Source organism: Molothrus ater, chromosome 5 (assembly GCF_012460135.2).
Source record: "Molothrus ater isolate BHLD 08-10-18 breed brown headed cowbird chromosome 5, BPBGC_Mater_1.1, whole genome shotgun sequence".
NCBI lineage: Eukaryota > Metazoa > Chordata > Aves > Passeriformes > Icteridae > Molothrus > Molothrus ater.
This window is the reverse complement of record NC_050482.2, coordinates 14,156,389-14,170,221: the sequence shown is the minus strand read 5'-3', so window position 1 is coordinate 14,170,221 and position 13,833 is coordinate 14,156,389. Positions and strand designations below refer to the sequence as shown.

Genomic DNA, 13,833 nt, shown 5'->3' with positions numbered 1-13,833 from the left:
AAGCAGCACTGCTTCATAGAACTTCTGTACCATTGCTGTAGTGCCACTCTAGAACTCCTGCCTGACCAACAGATGTGACAGTTTTTGTCTGAAATATCTGATGATCAAAACTACTATAAATTTTTTTGTAATGAAAGCAAAAACAAATACATGGAGTCAAGATCAAGTGTCTTTTGCCCAGGATATTAAAGTGGTGGCATTAGAGCAGAGACTAAACTGCCCTACCTCAAGTTTGCACTGCAGTCACCCTCTCCCAGTTAATACACAGAAAGAGTCTCATACAAGAGACCCAAATTTTTACAGAATTGTTTTACTGTTCCACAACCTCCGATACAGGGTGGTGTTGTGAGCATGGTGCTTGCCCTGGCATGTCAGTAGGGCTCTTCTGAGACTGCACCAACCTCTGTGAAATAAAGTTTGTTTGTCTCCCTCCTACCATGATCTGGGGCTTGGCCACACAGCAGATAATGCTGGAATTTTAAGGTAAAAATTCAATGCCCACTGACTCTTATGTTGTGCATAAGAGCATTTTTAGGTCTTTGCACACAAGTTACTAAAGCCACTAATGTCAGCTGGTCTGAGCAGCTACTGCAGATCAACTGCATTCAGTAATTTACTACTGCTCTCAGCAGCTCTGTTTTATGTGCTCTCCTGTGGCCTTGTACCAAGGGTAGTGCTCTGAGGTTCCTCTAGAGGACTGTTTGTATAAGTGAGAATATTTGTTTTATATCACTATTAAAAAAGAGAAACAGAATTCTGTTTCTCTTTTTAGCTTTCTCTAACACATGATGATGAGGTGCTTCATTCTTGACTTTGCATTTTGTAGCATGAAGTTGTCAGAGCAGATGTTCTGTTCTTGCATCTGTAGTTCCCTAACTGAATGAATGTAGTTCCCTAGTCTGAATGAAGCCTGTTTATTTAGCACATAGTGTCTTTATAATCCATGCAACACAGACCTGATAAGCACATAGTTTCTGCTGTCATGTAATCATACTGCTTATCATTGCCTTGAACAGTTACTGGTAGGAAATGCAGAATGACATGTAAATGCAATTCTAATATGAATTTTTCAATTGCCTTTGCAGTACCATAACAGCTTGGGGGAAAGATCATGAAAAAGATGCTTTTGAGCACATAGTAACACAGTTTTCTTCAGTGCCTGTATCTGTGGTTAGTGACAGCTATGACATTTACAATGCTTGTGAAAAAATATGGGGTGATGACCTAAGGCATATAATTGAAGCCCGAAGTCCAGAGGCACCACTTATTATTAGACCAGATTCTGGGAATCCCCTTGACACTGTTCTAAAGGTAATCCTTCCTTGAAGCCATTTCTATACAAGATTGGGAGGGCAATTGTTTGGTTTTTTGTAATGACTGGCTAGCAAACATATAGGGCTCTAACTTGGTATGCATTGTATATATTTGATGCTGGCTAATTTGGACCTATGAAATATGTAAATGTTTACTTCACCTCAGTGTATATATATCTGGAAACTCTTTTGCAGTCCAAATAGTTTCATATTTTTCATCAATCCCATTCTTTCATATGGTTCTTGAAGCTTTTTGCAAGTTACCAGTTTTGCTGATGTAGTGATGTTGGAATGCTTTTATAAAGAGAAACTTTTATCACTTAACAAGTGCAATGGGAAGTCACTTCAGTGCTAGTAAATGCCAGGCCAATAACAATTCTTACTACTAAGTTTAGGTATCTTGGCATCCCACGTTAATGTAATTCATGATTTTGTGCTATAAATACATGTGTAGCCCTCTTCTCTCTTTAATAAGATGTGCATTTAAGTCAGTGGCACTGAGTCCACATGGAAAAATGCTTCTTGCCTTATTGCTCTTTAGAAAGCATAATGATTGTTTCAGTTTCATAATAAAAACTGTTGATACCTCTGAATTTGAGTAACTGCCAGCACTGTCCAAGTAAGAAGGTTGGGGCAATGTTAGTTACATTAGTACTCTATCAAATTAGATCTACACAGATTTAACACTTTTTTTTTTCTTCTGGGATAAGTGGCATATTACAAATAGGAACTCTGAATGATCTTTATCAGAGCTGATAAGAAAACCTCCGAGCTGAAGTGTTTAATTTTAAATATCTGTGCCTTACAAAATCATAAAAAACTGAAAGGCTCATCCACCATCTTAAGGGAAGGCAAAAGAAGGGCAGGATCTTCAGCTGACTCATTTAATAACAAAAATCACATCAAGCAAAGAGAGAAAGGCTGGAAGCATGGTTCTGATTAGCTCTTGGGTGCAACTTCTTAAAGACCATATTGTCTATGACTGCTTTAAGGGCTTCCACCACAATGGCTGGCATGCTTTTTCTGTGTGTGGATAGATTTAGAGCATGTTTATGTGGGTATATTTATGGACTTACTTTAATTTTTTAGAAAAAGCATGACTCAAATGTGGAAATTGTTTTTCTATTGGAATGGCAGGTTTTTATTTTAATTTTGAACTATCTTCTTTCCACTTTTCAATAGGTCTTGGAGATTTTGGGGAAGAGGTTTCCCATTACAGAGAATTCAAAAGGCTATAAGTTGTTGCCACCGTATCTCAGAGTTATTCAAGGGGATGGTGTGGATATCAACACATTGCAAGAGGTAGGAGATCCTGTTCATGTGTCAGGGTGACACTGATGAGATTGATATTTAATCTGGACTCTGTTACAACTAGTCAGATGTTGCAGCAGAGACTGCTGACCCCACCCCTGCCCTTCATTCCAGGCACTGGCAGTGATATCATAATGCATAAAACAAATTCATTAATACTCCACAGGAAATTAAGATGCATAAAAAACCCTAAAAGGCATTTTCTAATCCCCCTGTTGTAAGCCTTCTCTTTCCACTGTCTCTCCTTTTGTTTGCTTTCATCATGCTTGTCAAGTCTCATTGAGATCAAAATGTGGCAGTGTTTGGTCATTTCATTGATGTCTAAGGCACACTGCATGATCACTGTGCTGCAGCAGTAGTAATTAACTGCTTTGGCTCATTAGTTATGTATCTGAAGTCTGCTTGTCCTCACATATTGAAGGTGTAGTTTTGAAGGAAACTTTTTAAAACCTGGGGTAAGGAAAGCAAGTTCCTTGATTGAGCAAGTAGTGGACTAAGGATTAGTTGAGAAGCCTGGAAGTATGTGTAAAAGGTTAGGCTATAGTCTGAGTCAAAACTGCAATTTTACCAAAACATAAATTATTTAGTAAATTCTGCATGCTTGAAGTAAGTCATAAATTCACCACTATTGACTAGAGGTAGATATGGGGTAATGCAATATGGTTATAAAGGTACAAACTGCAGTAGCTACAGATGACAAAGGGCATGGAAGAGAAAGAGGATTTGACTTTGTCTGGTTTGTCCTGAGTCTTCATCTCCAGCTGTATTAGAGTTCAAACCCAGAAATAAGTTGAATTAAGTTAAGATTAATTTTACTTGAATTTATTGACACTTGTGTTAGCTTTCTAGACTGACACATCTTTAGGTTCTTCTCAACAAAGCTGACTTTTGCTGTTTCTAAAAATGATGAGCAAGGGAGGTATCAGTTTTGGGTTTTAGTTAGTCTGAAGCCATCTGCATGTCTAATGTGGACCCATAATGTGAACCTCAATGACAGAACTGAGATTTGTCACTCAGATCCCTAGGGAGCAGTTAATACTGAGATTGTAATCTGATAGACCAAATGGAGTGCAGTCATGCTCTGCAGGTTTTTCCCCCTCCAATGGCCTTTAAAGTAAATTCTATTCTATTTTTTTGTCCCACGTGGCTTTTTGAGAATGTACAACTATGCTAATATGCTTAACATAACACAAGCATGAGAAGTTAATAGTTGGAAACAGAGTGTAATCATTAGATAGCAGGGGAAGACACTCTGTTAAAGAGAGCAAAATCCACACAGAAGAAAAATATTTCTGCTTATTCTGACCAATGATCTAACAGGGCTCATGGCTGTGTTAGGCAAGTGTGTTATGGCTGAGATTTTCATGAGTTGTGAGAGGACAGAAACTGGACTATTCTTTCTTGTAAGGAACCCTGGTTGCTTTTTCTAAGTTATACTGGACAAAATACAAGGATGTCATATAGCATCAATTCTAATTAAATATTAAAGCAAGTAGTTTAAAATCTTTGCACTAGAGGGAAAAATGCTCTGCTCTCCAAGTTCTAAATAGAGCAGTAAAACAATTGCAACAGCTAATGGGAGAGAATGGGAGGCAGAATAAGCAATCCTTTGTTCAGGTGATCTGCCTGTTTATTTTCTTTATGAGGCTGTAATTGATTATGAAACAGCTACCTGTAACATGTAATAAAAGAGAGCAGAAGATCCAGTTCCCCAAGACATACAGAAGAAACAGATCACTGCTGCCCAGTGGCTGTTCCTCATGTCATTGAACCACTAGTCATTAAAACAATTTAGACCCCAAGTGTAGCAGCAAATTAACTCAGCCAAAAGGGGATCACTTTTGTGGTTTAGTGAATTAAATTGTACCCCAGTAAGGGGCTAATACTTGCCAGCACTATACAGAAGAAAACAAACTTGTTTTGAGCTGGGAGAAATGGGCAGGAAGGAAAGTGGCATTTTTCATTTGACAGCAGCAAATTAGGTTGGAGCAAAATGACCATGATTTTGCAACCTAATTTTAGTTTTATTTAAATATTGTGAATCTCTTCATCCTTTTATGTCAGCAAACCCCAGATTTTACCATGCTGACTTTTAGAAGATTGTGTAATAGCATAACATTTTTAAAAATCCCTAAAACAACAACCAAAACCCAAAATAAAACAACCCACCAAAACCAAACCAACACTGAAGTATAATTGATTCTTTTCCAAAAGGAGTTCACATGAACAAATACAAATGTATCACTGTGGCCATCTTTTTTCACCCTCTTTTTTCTCTTGTAGCCTGTGCAAGATTTTTATTCCAAGTATTCTGTATCAGCTTTCAATTCTAGGCATGATTTATTGTTACAGATCAGATGAAAGGGAATGGGTACAGTAGGAAAGTCTAAAATGGGTAATGACCAATAATCTGATTTAGCTCTCCAAAGTAGCTGAAACAACAATATAGAAAACAACTCAGAGTATAAACTGGATTTTAAAATTCTTTGTTTTAATAGGGGATGCTGGTAGAACAGGTAAGGAAACTTTTTTGACTTACTTTGCATTTTCACTTTTAAAAATCATTCCAATCTGCTAACTCCACACTTTCAAAGGATTTTCTTTGAACATTCAATTTCCAGATGTCTTTAAATTTTTATACAAAATTAATCCTCTAATCTGGAGTCACAGTTCATGTATTAATTATGCTCATAATGCTCAGAGGAAGCTGGTGAAAACCTTGACACATGAATTGTTCTCCCTGTATAGGTTTGAAAGTATGAAGCAAAAAATTCTTCTGTATTGTTTTCCTTTGGGGGAGGCTTCAGTTGTTTCAGATCTCTCCCTTTTCTTCCCTACTACCACTGCTGTTTGCCATCTCTTCTCCATACCTAAGGAAGAAATAATAATATCTGGCCTTGGCTGTGGGTCACTGGTACAGTCAGAGCTGTCTTTCAGCTTAGATTGATCTTTGTCTGGTGAGGAGGGGAAGGGAAATCCAGCCTGAGTAAGGAAGTCCCTTGAGAGAATGGGAATAGAAGCTAGTTCTTCACCCAGAGTAAGTGAGGAGTTGTGCCTGTAGCACGAGGTGAACAAACCATGTGTAACTGAGAGCAGGAACAGGAGCTGCAAGGGGGCTCACGTTTCTTCTCACCCAGGCACGAGGGTTAAGCAGCCATGCCCAGCTCTGCTGTTCTTGCACTAACATCTGTTAACCTGCAGGTATCAATTAACATGAAGCCTCAGCACCACGTGCCTTGGTGTAGGATGTTGTTTGTACAGGTAATTGTTACCTTGCAGCTGTGTTCAAGTGAGTGCAGTGTCACTCCTGCCCTTTGCAGCTGCACATTGAGGTGGGCAGAGCACCCTGGCTCAGGCTTGGCCAGCAGCTCACATGGCTTCAGGCTTGCTCAGGGTCAGGACAGAACCATGGGGAGCTTACCTGTATTTACTCTTTAAAAGACAGCACTGATAAGTAGAGTCCATATCCAGGCCCAGTTAAATCTCATTTCTTATGGCACCACTGGGCATTGTTCTCAAGTAGAAGGTGTACAAAATACCATTTCTTAGCCTTCCTTTGTCAGCTGTAGTTACTTTTGAGGTACTTAAAGGAGAATTTAATTAATTTCAATTGTTTATCTTCCTGAGTGCCTCTTTTAACTGCTTCCAGGAGAGACTAATTACCTGAAAACAAACATAACTTTTGCTCTTGTTCACTGAGAGTGTATGATGTCTACTGCTAAAATCCACAGGACTGTCATGTATTTAAGAGGGCACTTGTTCAGGATATAAAGCTTACAGAGGGTTCTCTTAAGTAGAAGTCATGGTGGTAGAGCTTGACATTAATTTTGCTTGACTTGCCAAGTGAGGCTGGGTAAGTTGGTACCATTGGAATGATGGAAACTCACTGATAAGATTTCTCCTGGGGAAATCTGTGTCAGGAGTGTAGTGGGAGGGTGTTCCCAGCATGTCTTGGGAAGGTGATGGCCCTGCTGTCCAGGTGTCCTGTTGAGTGGCCCTGTCAGGCATTCAGACTGAGAGTACCTGTGAAGATAGTCTGCATGTGACTAAGTGCATAAGCAAAATACTAGTGTGCTCTTTTGTTTACACTACCAGTTTGTTACAGTCTGAAATTGAAATTGTGTTTTCCATTTTTTTTCTCCCCTTCTATGAGCCTTAGCTGTCCCTTAAAAAAGCTGCTTGACATCAGCAGCTCCTGAAACAGTCCTGTTCAGTGTTATGCTGGCATTTCTTCTTGATGCAGGACACTAAGATTGCCCAAAATATTACCAGATTTCTGACTATGCTGATTTTTGAAACTCTGCATTTTTCCCCATAGATTATGTTCTTCCATTCCGCTTTTCATCTTCCTGTTTTTCTGGATGGATGGTACTTTGCTGTCTCACCCACTCTGGTTTTCTCACCTGCTTTTGATAGTGAAATGTTAGAAGAAGAGAGTTTGAACTCCTGTTTTGGGGCTATAGGCATCATTTCAGGCTGTCATAAGAGTAACGGGTCAGGGAAACAAATCTTGGCCCTTTATGAGCATGACTAAATGAGCACCCATTACTCCAGGCTAGAGGATGTCACATTTGTCAGGGTAGAATCAGGGTGGAGGGAAGTGGTACAGTAACTTTTACCTCCACTCTTGATAGAGTGCAGTTCACATTGATCTGTACCTGCTGGAGAGGGTGGCAAAGCAAACTCTGTGAGCAGTTTTATGTAGTCTCATTTCCCATCTTTGTCTAGAGTAACATCAGCAAGTTCAATGAGATTTTCAAGAGAATTGCTCTGTTCAAGTCATTGCTCAGAGAGGGTAATAACTTTCTGGAGTAGAGCAGGATGGCTGCATTCTCTCAGGATACAGCCTCTGCTTCCAGGTCTTTCCGTAATTCTGAGAAGTTGGAAGGCTCTGAAATACTCCCAAGAAGTCTTTTATTTTCTGTAGAGCTCTGTTTCTCTGGGCATTGCATCACTGTGCCACCTTAGTTTGGGAAGTGTATGGCCTGGTAATTGTGCTACAGCAAAAGCTTTCCAGTTCCACACTGGAGCTGTAAATAAAAATGCTAACAGTGTCCCAGGTATTGACCAAATTATTACATACATCTCCTGGAAACTGAATGTTAGTTGGCTTAATTGTCTGTAAAAGCATCTTGCTTAAGTAGTATAATTTTATGGGAAAATGGCACGGCCTAAAAGTATACTCCATCATAATTTTCTCTTTTTTTTATTAGATTGTGGAGGGAATGAAGAAGAATAAATGGAGTATTGAGAATATTGCCTTTGGATCTGGTGGAGCTTTGTTGCAGAAACTAACCAGAGACCTCTTAAACTGTTCCTTCAAATGTAGTTACGTGGTGACCAACGGCCTTGGGGTATGTCTGTGTACAGCTTCTACCCCTCTGCTTTCTGGAGAGGCCTCCCCATTTGAAAACCTGTTTGATTTCCTGTTCTGTTACCACCATCTGCATTAGGTCCCACAAAGCCCTTTCCTCCTAAAAAAATCCTCTTCATTTTAGATAAATGTCTTCAAAGATCCTGTAGCCGATCCCAACAAAAGGTCAAAGAAAGGACGGCTGTCGTTGCATAGGACACCTGCTGGGGAGTATGTGACACTGGAGGAAGGCAAGGGAGATCTTGAAGAGTATGGACAGGTATGAATTTTCAAAATCTATACCATCATTCTTCATGCAAAAACACACTGAGATAAAGCAGGTTATAACTTAATTTCAGAATTTATTTCTGCTCTGTCATTTTGTTCAATTCCCATCTTATTACCTCAAAAATTACCTCAGTACCAAATTTGGGAACAGCAGAATGTTAGAATGACAGTAGAATGTTCAGGCTTTACAATTACAGATCTTTGTCTTTTTTTTGTCTTCAGAAACATGAGACCATTACCACTTCTCCTCAAAACTAAAGTCTCGTTGTTGCCTAATATAGACTGGCCAGGTAGTTTTGTTTGGCCAATATTGCACAATTTGAGTAGTGACTCTTGGTGGAGGTGGAACAGCTGTAACTGCTTTAGCAAGAGTGTAACTTCAGTTACACCTGGAACTAAAATGTGTTTTACTTCCCCACTGAGATTTTTTTTTAAAATGATTCCTTCAGGAATTAATGCTTTGTACACAGAGTAATTCCACAGTTTTTAAAGATTCAGGAATTCAGTTTCCCTGTGAATTCTTTACAATTGTAAAATGGAATGCTATTTCCATGAAATAAGCACAAACTTTATGCCAATCTCAGGCTTTCAGTTTGATATGTCTTGTGTTTCAGCATCCAACAGCAAATCATTAAACTGCATGTTGAGTCTCTTCCCAAGTTAAGAGGACTGAAAATAAGTTGTCAAATTGCACTTCTGCTCTTAGAAGTTGAAAGTTTTCTGGTGTACAGAAGCTGGTTTTGTACCACTAGGCAGAGGGTACTTACCAGGCACACTGCTTTACATAACTGTAAGCCTAAAACTTACATCTCTGAGAAATTTCAAGATTAAAAAAATCTGATTTGCACACACTGAAGAGACTATGCCCTGGACACAAAGATATTATATATATTTGTAACTTTTCTATGCACATATTCCTGTACATATGTTAATTATGAACATTCATATATATGTAGAGAGGGAAGGACCTAATGGTGAGAAATCTCTTCAACACAAACTGCAAGACTTTGGCTCTGAAATTAGGCAATATGTTGTCCCTTCATTTTTGACAGGTCAAATTATTCATTAAAATGTTTTGGTCCCAGGAAATCAGAGAGGGTCATTGGTGTGGTACCAGTTCTGGGGCTCCCTAGAAATGCCAGGGAAATGTCCCCTTCTGTGGGCCCATTTCTCTAAAGGTCCTTGCAGTAGGTCACCAAATGCAGGGACTGCTCAGTGTTGCTGCTGTGCTGACTTTTGTTATGCTTGTTGCCCTTGCAGTGTGCTGTGTGCCAGCCTCTCCTGATATGCTGTTTTACAAAATATATGAATAAAAGGCACAGTGAAGAAATACTTTTTTTTCTAGAGGTAGAAAATACTTCATTTAAACCTCTGTAATTGAATTGTATTTGACTGGTTGGTTGCATGTTACCTTTCTTACAGACTGCCCTAGCAAGGTGTATTTGGTGTGTATTTTGCTTTGGCCAGGTGTAGATACCACACTCAAGGGACTAGGGAGCACAAAGCTGCTGTCTGTGCACAGGATGACCCAAGCCCTTTCTTCTGTGTAACCATTAGTGAAAGGTGTCAGAAAAGGCTGTAAAGATTCAGTATCTTGACAGTCTAAAGTTCCAGCCTTATCAGGCTGGGTTTGTGTGCTTGCTTTGGAGTTTGTGTAACCTGTGTTTGCCAAATCACTCTTGCTAAAACAGCGGTGTTTCTTGCAGGACCTGCTTCACACTGTATTTAAGAATGGAAAGGTAACGAAGTCATATTCGTTTGATGAAGTCAGACAGAATGCCAGGCTGAAGAACAGTGAATTACAATCAGCATCTCACTGAGTTCCATTCCATGTCTGTGTACGTGTGTGTAACTAGTTCGTACTGCATAGCTACTGGTTTATTGTACAGATTTGTGTGTTTGTGTTTTATGACATTGTAGCCAAATTATTTGTTGGTTTATGGACATACTGCCCTATCTTTTGCCAGTCTTTAGAAGATGAAATCAGGAAATGGTACTTACCTTGTAAAACATATTTAATGCTGAAGTGTGCTTTTTAGGGCCCTTTGCCAGTAGTGATTCAATCTGGTATTGATCTTTTCACAAATGAGACAGAGCTGCGAAACTTTTTTATATATAACAGAATATCACAAAATGGATTTACATAAAATTATCATGATTGCTTTATGTTTATATTTAACTTGTATTTTTGTACAAACAAGATTGTGTAAAATATATTTAAAGTTTCAATAATTAAGTCTTTCCAACTTTTCATAATTTTTATGAGCACAGACTTTCAAGAAAATATTCAGTGGGGGGGGAATCCATTGCCTTTTGTCCATTAATCAGCAAATAAAACATGGCCTTAAAAGTTTGTTGTGACATTGTTCCATTTGACAACTAAATCAGGACTCGTATCTCCTTAAGATCCCATAGAGTTGCTGACCTCACCATTTCTTGTAATTGTCTGTATTAGTAAATCTGCATTAAACAAAATTACTGTTCTTTCTAGAAGGTTTAGGTATTACTGACCTTGCTGGCACAGTAAGGTATGTAAGTGAAATGCCAAATTTGAAAGGATTCTCTACTGCAACTTAACTTGCCAAGTCTATCCCACTTGGTATATGCACCTCAATATTTTAAGAGTAAAGTTTTTAAGAGATCTCCTCTTCCACTATAGAATATATGTGTAAAATACTGAAATACGGAAGCGGTGTATTTTAAAGTAATTACACTTCTGGGTTTATTTTTCATATACTGTAAGTGACATGAATTTAAAGCAAAATACTGGACTGGGTAGTGCACTTTTTTACTTTTTTGTATTTTTTTCATTGATTTGCCTTTTGTCAGACTGGATGTTAAATTGTAAAAATGTTTAACTATTTTTGTTAACAACTTTAATAAAACTATGCTAGCCAAACTCCTACATGAATGGCAGACCTGTTTCCCCTTCTCACCCCATCTGTTTGGGGTGAGGAGGGGCTTTTATTTTGCAGAGGGTAACTGTAAAACAATGTGTTTGAGAGATACTTTTGAACTGTCTGCACTTGATTGTATTTGCTCTCTGCATATGCTTGGTATAAGTATCTGCTGGAAAATGAAACTGTTGAGGATTTTATTTGAGAAGCTATGTAGTAACCTCTGAAATATTTGATAGTACTGTAGGATGGCTCTCACTAGAAAAGTACCTCCCTTAAAGACAAAAAAACAACAGCAAAAGCAAACAGTTCCTGTTCTGCTGGTGATCAGCTATCAGCCAATTGCTTAATATACTGATGTAATTAATGCTTCTAATTAGTAGATGATGTTACTGGAAAATGTTAAGGCCTAAGATAATTTAAGCCTACAAAATTTTATAAAACATGCTTTTAAAGGAAGATTGAAAAGCCATACTTCATTGTTCTTACTCTCTCACCAAAAAGGGCCACATCAAGGCATCCATAATATTTCCAGGGTTTGTGGTTAAGATGTTTATGCCCAGTCTCAATAGTTCTTGTTAATAAAAACCTGTTTTTCACTTGTAGTGTATGTAATTATACATTTAAGTGATGTATTGTTTCAAGAATAGTGTTTTAGTAAAACTAATGCTGACCTTTCACACTGAGGAACTGCCTTCCCTTAGCTATTAATTATATTGTTTGGTTTTGGCCTGGAAAGATTTTGAATCTGGCCTTAGGATCAGTAGCAGGTAAATAGTACAGAGCCTATTTCACTCCTCCACATGTGTACTAGGGAATTTTATGATGTATGGTTTAAAAAACAATAAAGTAAATGCTGCTTTCATTCTGTACCAATAAAAATTTTGATAACTATTGACTACCCATAACTGATATTTTTGTACTTGAGAACTGAGGATATACTGTGGAAGCACTGTTTTCATGTGTACCATGAAATACATTATAATTGTTCAGTATTGTCTAAAACTTTTCCAGCTTATTAGTTGGAAACTCAAAGCAAATTCTCTACTTGTGCATGTCACTTTCAGAAAGTTGTAATGTCACTCATTTTATTAAATGTTAATAACTTTAAAAGGGGGGGGGGGAAGAAAAACACCTGGTGCTATTCAGACCTGAACACTTGTCTCTTTGTGTTTGGCAGTTTGACATTCTGGGCATCAAGGAGTTGACAGAAATTACTGCAGTGCTTGAACCATACAATATCCTAATTCTTCCACATGAAAGCAAACAGCATGTTTGTTTGCTTTAAATTACTAGATTTGTAGTCATTGATATATTTTAATTATCCCCATTTCATAATATAATACAGTATTTGTATTTAAAAATAGGAATTGGGAATTTTGTGTTTAATACTCTGATTTGTAACCATATTTAGCGTAAGAAATGGATTTTGTAAGACTATTTTTTTTCTTCAGCTGCATGATTATAAAAAAAAAATATACTTTTTTGGTACTTTGAAAGATCTGAGGAGAGAACAGAAGAGTACTTAACTGTTTGGTTTGCCAAAATCAAAACAAAGCTTAAACAGTTCTTTTCTTATAGGTTTTTACATTCCTTCTTGTTTAGTGAAGAATAAGTATTCCTCACTTAAATCCTCTGTTAAAGTAATTTTAATGTACTTGGCATCAAATACCAGTATGTAATACACATGGAAATAAAGTTTAGTTCTGGCAGTGAAAATCATAGCCATCTGACTGTGTCTTCAAGTTCTGATGTTGGGCATCAGAGATGTCATCCTGTGCTCTCTGTTGCCAAGCCCAGGCCAGAGCAGGGCTGTGCTGCACTGCATTCCTTTAAGGAGAGCTGCTCAGCTGCCTCAGTCGGGCTTACACTGACAGCCAGCTCAGCTCTAGAGAAGAGAAAGCAAACTCAGCTCTTTTTTTCTTGTTTGGGGTGTGTGTGTGTGTGGTTTGGGGATTTGGTTTGGTTTCTGGGGTTTTTTCCTCCCTTTTTTTTGTGTGTGTGCGTGTGTGAGTACATCCATGCTTCATTTTGTCTGTGTTGGAAAGTAAAGCACTTGGCTTTGAATTTGATAGAAGAGATTATCCTCTATATTTGACATAATCCTTTCTCAAATAAAGTTTCATTATTTCAACTTTAAAGTCACTATAATGCTTGTCTAAAGGCAAATCAACCATCAGTGTTGCATCCTTCAGTTTGCTGCAGTGCTGTCAAAAATAATGTCAGCTCTGTAGCAGAGAGAGTCCTTTGGACAGGATTTTTGTATCTGGAGGAAGTTACACTTTAACTCATGGAGGACTTTAAGTTGCAGGTATGGTACCAGCAGGAATGTGTCAGTAATGGTGGATAAAGCACCTCCTGTGATGCTGTCACCATTTGTTGCTGCTCCCTGCAGCTCTTGCTGTAGCAAGGGGCTCTTATAGCCCACAATAATGCTTGAAATCAAAGGTTCTGTTCCATGATTTACAGAGAGCACCCACAGCCCAAGTGCCAGGGCTCCCCTGCCTCCTTTGCATGGAGTTAAAACCCAGGAGCTCCAGCACTGCTGATTTCCTCACTCCTGCCAGCCTTTGTGCAAGTCAGGTCACTCACCAGCCCTGAATGGGTGGTGATGGCTCCCAGGTCAGCTGCAGGAAATCAGCAGGGAAATTCCAGGCCTTGGCCTGTGCAG

At 38.5% G+C, this 13,833-nt stretch overlaps 1 protein-coding gene across 1 annotated transcript in view; it reads left to right on the top strand.

Annotated features, from left to right (window-relative positions):
• The window catches only part of NAMPT (nicotinamide phosphoribosyltransferase), a 30,837-nt gene extending 17,951 nt beyond the window's left edge, over positions 1 to 12,886 (top strand). The window contains exons 7-11 of the mRNA XM_036400949.2: positions 1,086 to 1,311; positions 2,496 to 2,615; positions 7,838 to 7,978; positions 8,123 to 8,257; positions 9,972 to 12,886. Of these exons, the coding sequence (XP_036256842.1) occupies positions 1,086 to 1,311; positions 2,496 to 2,615; positions 7,838 to 7,978; positions 8,123 to 8,257; positions 9,972 to 10,085 (736 nt within the window). The 3' untranslated portion in view covers positions 10,086 to 12,886. The remainder of the gene's footprint in view (positions 1 to 1,085; positions 1,312 to 2,495; positions 2,616 to 7,837; positions 7,979 to 8,122; positions 8,258 to 9,971) is intronic.
• The last annotated feature ends 947 nt before the right edge of the window (positions 12,887 to 13,833 follow it).